The sequence below is a fragment of the Lactuca saligna genome, chromosome 1, assembly GCF_052625555.1.
Source record: "Lactuca saligna cultivar CGN05327 chromosome 1, ASM5262555v1, whole genome shotgun sequence".
Classification (NCBI taxonomy): domain Eukaryota; kingdom Viridiplantae; phylum Streptophyta; class Magnoliopsida; order Asterales; family Asteraceae; genus Lactuca; species Lactuca saligna.
In genome coordinates this window covers 12706562-12718698 of record NC_136417.1, presented here as the reverse complement: position 1 = coordinate 12718698, position 12137 = coordinate 12706562, and the positions used below count along the sequence as shown (strand labels likewise).

Here is a 12137-nt window from a genome sequence, read left to right as displayed (position 1 = left end):
TGATTATACATATATGTCTGTTCACAGATTGAGTAATCATATATTATTATAACGGTTGGTGGCAGAAAATGTGGTGGTGGTAGAGCTGGTGGTGGTATACGTGACAGAGGTGGCAATGGTGGTGTCGGCTTGGTGGTAGAGGTGGTGTTAGTGGTGGTGGCGGTGGAGATTGTAGTGGTGGGGAAGGTGGAAGAGATGAAAGGAACGAACGACTCTACATAGTCATTTATGATTATAATTGATCCGCCGCGTCGGTACGCCGGAGGGCTAGAGTGGCAGATATGAATTATGTTGCTGAGGTTGAATCTCAAGATCTTTAATTTATTTTGAATCTCAACAAAACTTATATATATATATATATATATATATATATATATATATATATATATATATATATATATATATATATATATATATATATATATATATATAACCCAACCTCAAACTTTATTCCCGATCTATTCAACTCTATAGCCACAATTATACTTATTTAAGTGGTATTCTGCGATTGTAAAGATCAAATTCCTCTGTGGAACACACGAAACCAAGATATGAACCGCATAAATGGAAATGTAAAAGTGATGTTTTAAATTCATCAAATGAGAAAATTTCTTCTAGGGTAAATTACACAAATCGTCCCTCGTGCATATGTCACAAAGCGTGTTTAGTCCTTATTTTTAAAAATTAACTCGAACAGTCCATCATTTGGTTAAAAGTTACACACCTCATCCCTCTAGACATAAAAAGATGATTGTGCCCTTAATAATTTCTTTTATAATTTTTATTTATTATTCTTAGATTAAAATAAATAAATAAATAAATATGCACCGCACCCTTCCCCTTCCCTTTCCCCAATTTCCTTCCCTTTGTCTCATTCACTCTCGACAAACACCTAAACAACTACTCTACTCTTCTTTTTTCTGGCGAGGCCAACCACATCTACTCTTTCTCTTACTTTCTTTTCCGAGTGCCGGAGAATAACATCATAATCCGGTGACTTAGCCAATCAATAGGTTCGATTTTTCGGTGAAGTAACTAGGCTACCATTGCAACCCACCAAGCTTTGTTTCTGATGCAATGACCGGGTGAGGAGGGTGTGGAGATCAGGACAGGAGAAGAATGGTTTGAGGAAATCCAGGGTTTTGTCATCAATGGCGGACCTGAAGCCACCGATGAGGCCATCGGTCTACACCTCAAGCCCTCGTTGGAGTCATCACCACCGCCGTAAACCTGCAGCTCCTCCGGTACCACCACATATCAGCGTGATCACTAACTCCTCTGGCACCACCACCTGTCACTGCAAACACATTCCCCTTCCTTTTTCCCAAAGACCATCAAAGCTACCAATTTTAATCTATCATGAGTTCACGACATCTCACTGCAATTGAAATCAGGTCCAAGACGAAACCATCAAAATAAAATCAAACCGAACCTGAAACTCAAAATCAAAATCGAAACCTTCATCGATTTCAATTTTTGGATTTAAGAATGACGAAGAAGGAGGGAACTGCCATTTTCATCGAGTTTGTCTCTTCAGCCTACTCTCTCTTTGTATCGTGCTACATATCCATCTCACTTGGCATCTATCCCGATATCGCATCAGAAACTTGTATGTGTGTGTTTTCTGTTACTCTATTATCTCCGATCACTAACAATAGTGTGAGGGTTTGGAAGTGAAGGAGGTAGATGGGCTGGGGAAACTAAGAGTATGTGTTAAAGAAGAATGAGAGAGAGAGAGAGAGAGAGAGAGAGAGAGAGAGAGATCGAAGGTGGTTATGGACTTGTTGTATTTTGCAGCGTAACTGTGAGAGATAGAGTTTAGAGAGAGTTGTTTTTTTGAAGTTATAAATAATAATTAATAATATTAGATCAATTAATAAATAAATATTCAAGGGCATCTTAGTTATTTCAAATGGGGCGTGGACTACATTTGCAACAAAAACACATTTAAGGGACGAAACGTGCAGGTTTTAAGCAAACGAGGGATGATCCGAATTAATTTTTGAAAATAAAAACTAAACACATTTTCTGATATGTGCACAATAGACTATTGGTGTAATTTACCCTTTTTTTTTTTTCTGTATTCATCTACAAAAGTATATCAGATTTGCCCATACAATAAAAACAAATTAAAATTTTGGTCGATTGAATCCCAAAAATGTAATAATTTTAAAGTGTCTTATTTTTCTTAGGCTAAATACAATGTACAAATACAACCTGTACTATGCATAATATGATGATGCCAATGAAAATTTTTTAAATTTGTAAAAGTTCTACATGATAAGAAAAGTTAAAAAAAAAAAAATAGTCATTTAAATCGAAATATGGATGTATCTTAAAAATAGATTAAGATGTCTTGATTTTGAATTCATTGAACGAGTTGCTCTTAAAAGTTAGAAAACAAAAAAATATATAACCATCCTGATTCCTTTCATAATGAGGAAAGAATAAAAATAATTAAAAACCTGATTAATGACATAGGATCCGAATTGAAAATTGGAATATGATTTTTAAAGGTAAAGTTCAAAATGGTCCAACCCATTTAATAACAGGCCGTTTATTATGTCTAAACTATTTGACCGTTACACCCACCTCTCAAAAAGTTCAAATTACAAACCCTTTTCCTTTCCCACACTCCTACTTCGCTTTCGCCGTAAACTCTCCAAACGATCACAAGTCAAATTGGTCTTCAGCTTCGAATCAAAACATTGCAGATTTTGGAGTACTCCCTTCCCACCTCTTAGATCTTTACCCTTTCTTGTATTCGAGAACTAGGGCATTCATTTTCACCGATCCAGGTATTAGGTTTTTTGGGGCATTATCAGTGACAAAGATTCGATCATTTCTGCGATTTCTTCGAGTCTTGAGCTTTCATTGCGTGGGTGTTGTCGAAATCTACAAGGGTATGTCTTGGAAGTAAGTAATTTCAGTTGATTTTAGGAAAAAAAAATGCCGGTGTCGACTAGGTCTCACATGAATGTGATTCAAGATCGGAATGAGGAAGAGAACACCTATTTGCAGAATCATCAGCAATTGAGGAATCCACATCACGGTCTGAAAGAAAAGATGAAAGCTTTGACCCAGTTGTACGAACAGCAAAAACAATCATCAATTGCTTTCAGAAACCCTTCTCCTAAACCAGACGCAAATTTATTTTCAACACATCCAAGTGTGGATCTTCTAGCCGGAGCTGGATCTTGCAGAAAAGAATCAGAAATTCAGAAGAAATCACGAACAGGAGAGACTCATGTGATGAGGGAGAATTCTATGCCTATTTCTTCTACATTCACCAAGACTTACGTCTTACCACAGCCACCATCTTCCATGGACGAGGATGCCAAGGAGAACATAGCTGTGGCCGTTGGTGGTGGTGGTGGTGGTGGCGGCGGTGGTAATGGTGAGAAGATTGTTGGATTTACCTGCCCCCCAAGAAGAGGGACGATGTCTACAACAGTGGCAAGAAAGTTATCCATGGGGACTTCTCATGTGGCTCAAGACCCAAAAGGCAAAGTCTCCAGTAGCTGTGCCACCACCGGTGCTGTTGGTAATGGTGGTGGAGGAGAAGGGGCTGCTGTAACAGAATCAGAAGGTGTCACTGTAAAACTAGCCAACATAGGTAGCAGGATTCTTGTTTTCGTAAGAGTAAGACCATTGAGCAAGAAAGAAAAGGAAGCTGGATCAAGATCTTGTGTACGCATTGTGAATCAAAAAGAAGTTTACTTGACAGAATTTGCAAATGAGAATGATTATCTAAGGCTTAAAAGACTTCGTGGTCGCCATTTCACCTTCGATGCCTCATTCCCAGATTCATCTTCCCAACATGAAGTTTATTCCACTTCGTAAGTATTTAAACTCCCTTTCTTTATCATAAACCATATCAATTTTATACTTTAGAACCAGATCATACCATCTCAAAACTTATCCAACATTACAACATCCTTCTTTTATGATTGAAATGAGGTCTAAATTCGACTTTTTTTTTTCTTCCCGAATTTGACAGAACATCAGAGCTTGTTGAAGCAGTTTTGCAAGGAAGAAATGGTTCAGTTTTCTGCTATGGTGCAACGGGTGCTGGTAAAACATTCACAATGTTAGGCACAGCTGAAAATCCAGGTGTAATGGTTTTGGCCATAAAAGATCTTTTTTATAAAGTTAGACAAAGGAGTTGCGATGGAAACCATGTTGTTCATTTGTCATATTTGGAGGTTTATAATGAAACTGTGAGAGATTTGCTTTCCCCTGGACGCCCTTTGGTTCTTAGAGAAGATAAACAGGTCAGCATTTCCTTATGAGTTATATACAAGAAATATCATCCTTCTTCATCAAGATACAAAAGATTACGCTATTTTTGTTTCGTTCTTCATTTTATTAGTCACAATTTGGTTGAAAATCTGAAGTTTGTTTCAGGGGATCATGGCAGCAGGACTCACTCAGTATCGAGCTTATTCTACTGACGAGGTGCTTTTTCTATTGTCTACAAAAATTCTTTCAATAATTACGAATTTTGATTTTTTTTTTTTTTTAAATTATGTTTATAGGTGATGGTGTTGCTTCAACAAGGAAACCGTAATCGGACTACAGAACCAACTCGAGCCAATGAAACATCTTCTCGTTCTCATGCGATTCTTCAGGTACATTTCGTAGTGGTTGACTTTGAATTTTGAGTTCAACTTTCATTTAGTAGAAACTTATAGATTTTGTATTGGATCAGGTAATGGTTGAATATCGAGTGAAAGATGAATCAAAGAATGTTGTAAACAGAGTGGGGAAGTTGTCACTTATTGACTTAGCAGGGTCAGAGAGGGCTCTAGCAACGGATCAAAGAACACTAAGATCACTTGAGGGTGCGAATATAAACAGATCATTACTTGCTCTTAGTAGTTGCATTAATGCTCTTGTTGAAGGAAAGAAGCATGTTCCTTATAGGAACTCAAAGCTCACTCAATTGCTTAAAGACTCTCTTGGTGGTGCTTGTAATACGATCATGATTGCAAATATTAGCCCTAGTAATCTTTCGTTTGGTGAAACTCAGAATACTCTCCATTGGGCTGATAGAGCTAAGGAGATTCGTACTAAGGTTTGTTCCCAAATTCCTGGAATGGAATCGTTCATTCCATGACATCCAATGAGTTGTTTGTTAACTTTGTTATGGTATTGATTTCCAGGCATACGAAGCGAATGAAGAAACTACCCAAATACCTAATTCAGAAACAGATCAGGCAAAACTCCTCCTGGAATTACAAAAGGATAATCGCGATTTAAGAGCACAATTAGCAAAACAGCAACAAAAGCTCTTAATGGTTCAAGCACAATCGTTAGCAGCTGCATCTCCTACGCCTTCCACAATATCATCGATCTTAACAACGCCTCCGACTTCTTGTAGACAAAAACAACGAAGAACAACAAGACCATCGTTCTTAACCACCAACTGTTTCACACCAGAATCAAAGAAAAAAGCAGCAGCCCCCCAAGAAAACGTTCAAGAACTTAAACAAACTATCAAAATGTTAGAGGCGGCTATGGAGAAGATGAAGAAAGATTACGGGTTGCAGATAAAGCAAAAAGACGATTTGATTCGTGAGATTTCACAGAAGGTTAGAAACAGAGTCGCGCCTAAAGAGGCGGCGGCGGCGGTGATGGGGGAACTGAAGAGCCCTAGTGGTCGGTTTTGTTCTCCGGCGACAAGAGATAAAAAACGAAGCTTTTGGGATATAACAACGGCTAATAGTCCATCGGTTGTTACGTTAAATGGGAGGAAAACTCGGAGTCATATTGTTAAAGAGCCTGTTGCTGCTCCTCCTGCTCCCTCCATGCTTCTTCAGGTACGATAATATTGTTAAAATTGATTATTTTGAAATTTGTATTTTTTATATATAAGGGTAAAATGGTCATTTACTTTTATCCAAAAGTGATATAGACCTTCTTACAAGGCAAGCAACGTTTTATAGAGAAGGACATGAACCCATTCAACTATATGACTTAATGGAAGAAACAACCCCTTGTATATATATGACTACAATCTGTATTTATTTTTATGTGACTAATGTAGTTTGCATAATTGTTTTGTGGTTTAAATTTCTTCAGCCAGGTTTTGCTCGTAAGAAACCCGAATCTTTTAGGCTGTGAAAGAAATATAGAAGTCGAGCTCGAACAAGAACATAGAGAATTGCTTAGTTAGAGAGATTGGAAACTGAATTGTTGATGATTTATGTCGAATAAAGGTCTCTTGGATTATATAGGTTAACTGAATTGTTGATGTTTGGTAGCTTTTTTTTTTTTTTTTTTTTTTTTTCAATTAAATATTGAGTGTATGCTCCTCGTGTATATTTATAAGTTATAACATCTCTGGATGTCTTTACACTTTTTTTCTTGGGAAAAATACAGAAAAGCCCTTATATGCACAAAAACCTTTATATTATTTTTATATTCAGAAAAACCCTTATATTAATAGTTTTCATTCGAAAAAAACCAAAACATGGGGTTTTAAGAGAAATTGATAACTAAAAATCTAATATTGCTTACATTTTTGTTTATCAATACGACACTGATTTTAATTAGGATAAAAACAATTAGTTAAGGAGGAAAAAATCAACCATATAGAGAATACAATCGAGTAAAAGCAATTGAAATGTATTTCGGTTTGATATGTTTTTGCATACAATTGAAGAAGTATATCATATCATATTTTTAGTTGATCGTTTCTCTTCAAAATTTACAATTTTATTTTATTTGAAATGTAAATAATAACATAAGGTTTTTTCTAAACATAAAAAATAATATAAGGGTTTTTCTGAATATACATGTATAATTGGTTGGACTTTTCTATATTTTTCCCATTCTTTCTTTATCTAAAAATAGTAAAAGAAAAATATTTGAATGGACTTAACTATCAAGTTCCATTTTTTGAGCTGGACAAATATATGTTTTTTTTTTTTTGGGAGTTTAGTCACAATCAAAACCACATCGGTATTCCTATATCCCGGATGTAGATAGAATAATTTAGGAGTATTTATAGTATATTTTTCGTTTAAAAAAAACACATCCAATATGATCACAAATCCAACCAAAGTCCTATATTTATTAAATTTGTACAATAGTTTTTTGTCTATATTTGATTAATCTATGAACATGGATAAAAAGTTAATAAATATCGACATAAGATAAACGGGCAACAAACTGGATTGCAAAATTAAGTTTAGTTTTTGAGTTTAACCAGATAAAAGTAAAAAAGATAAAAGAAAGTAAGAAGAGAAAAGAAAAAAATTTGTGTTCTGAGCTGGAGAGAAGTGGTAGGAAATTAATCATTTTACTATTTCTTTCCAAATCCTTCCAAATCGAAAGGAAAGTTAGGAGGGAAAGTGATATTTTCATTTCCCTCTGCTTCCTTTCACATCTTTTCCTTTAATGAAACTCGAGAACACTAATTATTATTTTTTTTTTTCTTATTTTCATTCATTTTTTTTCTTTTATCTCGTTAAGTTAAACTCAGGAACGGGGTGTAATTCTTTTGAAAACATTTATGGATCTAAAAGATATAATATTAGTATTCATGACTCATTAGACTCTGTTGAGGAGCTCCACCATCTCTGGTACGAGAAACCCAATACAATCTAAATTATCCCTTGTGAATCTTTTCATCCCTCTTATTGTGAAAAATACATTTCATTTATTCACTCCAATATGTTTTAATTACTATAAATTGTGTTTTATATATTTCGGTAATCAAGCTATTGTAGTAACATATATTTTTGTCATTTGAGATTATTTGACTTGATTTTGCATAATGAAATTGGTTTGAAAGTTAAATGACCTCTTTTTATTAGCTTGTTTATGTAGATTAGGCCCACATAGTATTTACTTTGTCTTATAGGGTCGAGCCCAAGTTTCTACTATGTATTCATTATTGGAACAAGAATGGGTGTTTATTATTGGAACAAGAATAAGTATCAGGTATACCGAAAAAATACGTATGATTTCAAGGTATAACTATAATTGATTCTTTCTAAATTCATGCTTCCTCGCAACGCCAACACCTATTTCTTGGAAAATTAAGAATCAATCTGTTGTTTTTCTTTCTTCTATGAAAACTGAATATCACTCGATGACATTTACTAAACTTTTGTATTGAGAAATTTCATGAAATAATCAAATCTGGTTTTCACCTTTTAACCATAAAAACTCAAATTTTGTAAAATGATCACAAGATCTGCAGAGAGTGCTTTGCAGATTCGTTTAACCTTCTGAGGATCGTTGTATTGCTCCGCGGAAATGAGGTGGTAGCACTGAAAGACAATTTTTTTGGGGGGTTTCAAGGTTTCGCGAAGGCGTCTCTGCGGATCATACGTTGTCTTTACGGATCGCTTTATTGATATGAGGAATGGGTATTTGTAGTCGTTTATGAGGAATCGGTACCCGTCTGATCATGTGTACAGCTCTGCACAAATAGTTATTTCTCAGCGGAAATGGTAGGTGTAATCGTTTTTAAGCAATAATTGGAGATTATATACGTTTTTTTTCAAGTTATTATCGTTTTTTATGACTTTAGTGACCTGGAACGATTTTTTTTTTTTCATTTTTATGAACGCTTTAATTAGTAGAAGTCGTTTTTTTGTTGTCTTTGTGGAGAGTGTTTTGTAAAAATGAGTTTTATTATTCTGTATAAGAGAGGATTGTGGCATCGGTTAATGGAAATGAGGTTTACGTAAGAAATAATGTGAAAAACTATGGTTTAAATCTTCCCCCTAACTTTGACCACCATATGTTATTACAAATGGTTAGAAATAAGGTTGGTGTGCTTAATAGTCATATATGTTTGTCTTGTATGCCATGCAGCTTGTAGATGAATCAGATGTAGTTCACCTGAGATATGTAATGTCTGAAATAAAGCAAAAAGTACATTTGTATTCATCGGTGGTAGACTGGTAGGTGAAGAAGTTGTAGAACAGCAACCGATAATGAAAAACCAGTTTACTTGTAACACTCTAAAATTTCAACAAAAAATTTCATTTTAAAAACACATAAAACTCATGTCATATTTCTCAGAAAACCACAATTGTCTCAAATGTCAAACACAATGCATAAAATAAATAATAGTATCCCATAATCCTTAAGCATAGTCTCGAACAGATGTGTACAATCAAGCCTATGTCTTCCTGCGATCATGAGAGGTACCTGAAGCACATAACACACAACACTGTAAACACGAAGCTTAGTGAGTTCCCCAAAATACCACATACACAAATAATAAGCCTCTCATGGCTATTACTCGGCATGGACCCTCCGGCCTCATGCGTCTCGATGGAGACCCTCCAGTCTCACTGCTCAGTGTGGACCCTTCGGTCATGTATCTCAGTAAAGACCCTCTGGTCTCAAAGCTCGTGTTGGACCCTCCAGTCCTATGTCTCAGTGAAAACCCTCCAGTCTCACAACTTGGTTTGGATCCTCCGATCCAGTCTTAGTAAAACACAGAATAACATAGCATATATCACAAAGACAAAAATGCATAATATCACTTAACTCAATATAAGCACATAGGACCCTCCGGTCGATAACTCAAATAATACCCTCCGGTAACTCGGTATTACCACTCAGGTAAGTATAGTGAGAAGACTCTCCTTGGAAGTAAGCGATTAGATCTAGCACCCCACGAACAATCTAGACTCCGCCTACATAATATAATTATCTCTAATAAGCAAACTGTAATAACCACTTTATATGATAAGCTAACTCCTCCACTAAATATCAAAGAATGAAAATACCATTTTACCCCTCCATGGTCTTTAAGGTCCACAGTTGACCTAACCCTAAAAGTCAACAAAAGTTAACGCTCCAATCAACAGTCTATGTTGACTAAACTCGTCGAGTGCACCAATGCAACTCGTCAAGTTCCTTCGTTTTGTCTGGAATATCGGGAAAATCCATCTCAACTTATGGAGTTGTCTCATCAACTCACCGAGTTGTAGAGCATACAGTCCATCCGGGAAAAACCTTAGCTGACTCGTTAAGTTGGCTCATGCACTCGCCGAGTCCCCCTAACCAACTTCTTATTCAGATGATTCTAAGCAGAATTAAGGTCCCAAACTTTAGATCTAGCCTCCCAAGGCTGAAATACCACATAAAGCTGCAAGCTTTACGTTCATGCATGACACCTAGGGCTCGAAATGCCAACATAAGCCCTATATAGGGTTAGATGCATAAAAGCTTGCCTTAGCTTAATAAAGCTTGAATCTTTGGGCTTAGAAGACCTCCTACAGTCTAGATCTGAGGTTTCAATCTCATGGCATGCTCAAGTGAATCAATAACCAATAGATGGATGAGAGAAAACCCTAAAACTCCCTAGAATGAAATCTAACAAAAGAAATGGTCAAGATGGCAGCTTTTTACATCTAAACAGAAGCTAATCACTAAAGAACACTGGATCCAACAATCTCTACTCGATCCAATCTGTGTTTCTCTCCAAATCTCCTTCCAAAAATACACAAGAACACTCAAATTAGTTTCTCTATCTCTCTCTCTCACACACACACACAACGAGTAGAACTGGTCTAGGGTTTCTCACAGAGCTCTAAGGTGACAAGCGAGGCAGATATGAAGGCTTAAGGTCCTTTAATGTGACATCCATATTTTCACGGCCAGAAAAGACCGATTTTGTTTATGATTTATAAAAATCACAGTACCTCTTTTAATAAAAATGTTGTGGAATTTGTTCCTATTAAAACATGATAAATATGTTATCAAAGCATTTCCGAAGAAAATAATTTTTATTCATTTTAAAACATTTGGGATGCCATCGTCAACACAGAAACATAAGCATAAACAGAACTTACATTCATTATCACTAGTGATTTATATCTCCTTAATCTCTCAGTGTAATGTGACTTCATATCAACACCTGCGATATAAATAAACTGAGCGGGTCAGGTTGGGAAGCCTGGTGAGTACATACGGTTTTCAACCAACAATAATATAATTATTATTTTTAATCTTCAGACAATTAAACAACCCAATTACTCATCCCCATTATCTTCTCTACTCTTAAGGATCTACCCTAAGAATCAACTATTCTTCGTTCATTTATTCCTAAGGATCATCCTAATGAATTGGCACGAAATCCATCGTTACCAAGGTTTATAGGTTACAACTGGTGAACATGTAGTCCAAAATATCTGGTGAACACTTAATTCAAAAATAACTAGTGAACACACTTAGTTCAAAAATACCTAGTGAACACACTTAGTTCAAAATACCTAATGAGCACCTAGTTCAAATACAGGTTACGATCTTGCTAGCGTTCCACTGGACTGTCTAGTATAGTCTGTGGTCGTCATCTATACTCCACTAGATGACTGGATCACTGTCAACCTTGATGTCTTTCACAGTGTTATCACACAGCAACTATTTCATCTACCCATGGTTTACCCAATACATTTTGTAGATATAAAATAGATATACAGTTTAAATCATTTAAAACATGTATAAAAATCTTTCACCCAGCATTGACAGAAAGTATTCAGACAATATGCACACATAGCACGTAATTTATATTAAAATTCTTCATATCTATGTGTAAGATGAAAGAGACTAGGCACTCACAACACGTAAGTTATATTAAATACTTCATATATATGTGTAAGATGAAAGTAACTATGCACTCACCTGGTAAGGTGGTGATTCCAAACTCAAACATCGCTTCGTTACTCTTAAAACAATTTCCTTCGACAAAACCTAGTATCATTACCACTAGGGTTTAGTCTAATATTCACCAAGACTAATTAATAGTCTAGCTATTATTAGTATTATATAAGCGTTAAACAATATTCTTCACCCACTATGTACAGACAGGGGCCAGAAATAAAACATCGGAGGGCAGAACCATTTTGGCATATAGCACTTCTAAATTCTCAGCAACCCTATGCGGCCCTTTAAACCTGATTCACCGTACCGCGAATGGTTAAAAAGATATTATGACGACACTTATATAACACATAATAATAGCCAAAATAATAATTATAAGGTCCTAATAGCATTACTATATTTAAATAAAAGCTATATTAGAAATAGTGTAGGCGTAGCTCACTTACAACAAGTTTTTATAAAAAAAACCGGGCTTCGCTGGAGCAGTGTTTAGGAGCTGAAAG

The 12137-nt window shown here is 35.6% G+C and overlaps 1 protein-coding gene across 1 annotated transcript; it reads left to right on the top strand.

The window, feature by feature from the left end:
- The first annotated feature begins 2588 nt into the window (after positions 1–2588).
- On the top strand, positions 2589–6418 carry LOC145009462 (ATP binding microtubule motor family protein). The gene is made up of 7 exons (XM_078968176.1): positions 2589–3839; positions 4001–4274; positions 4408–4458; positions 4539–4631; positions 4712–5077; positions 5166–5822; positions 6085–6418. The coding sequence occupies exons 1-7, from the start codon at positions 2950–2952 to the stop codon at positions 6124–6126; spliced, it is 2373 nt and encodes a 790-aa protein (XP_078824302.1). The 5' UTR covers positions 2589–2949; the 3' UTR covers positions 6127–6418.
- Positions 6419–12137: the final 5719 nt, after the last annotated feature.

Coding starts and splice junctions, on each gene's coding strand:
- LOC145009462 (XM_078968176.1), top strand. CDS start 2,950: ATGCCGGTGTCGACTAGGTCTCACATGAATGTGATTCAAGATCGGAAT. Junction 4,459..4,538: donor GAGCTTATTCTACTGACGAG/GTGCTTTTTCTA, acceptor TTATGTTTATAG/GTGATGGTGTTGCTTCAACA. Junction 4,632..4,711: donor GTTCTCATGCGATTCTTCAG/GTACATTTCGTA, acceptor GTATTGGATCAG/GTAATGGTTGAATATCGAGT.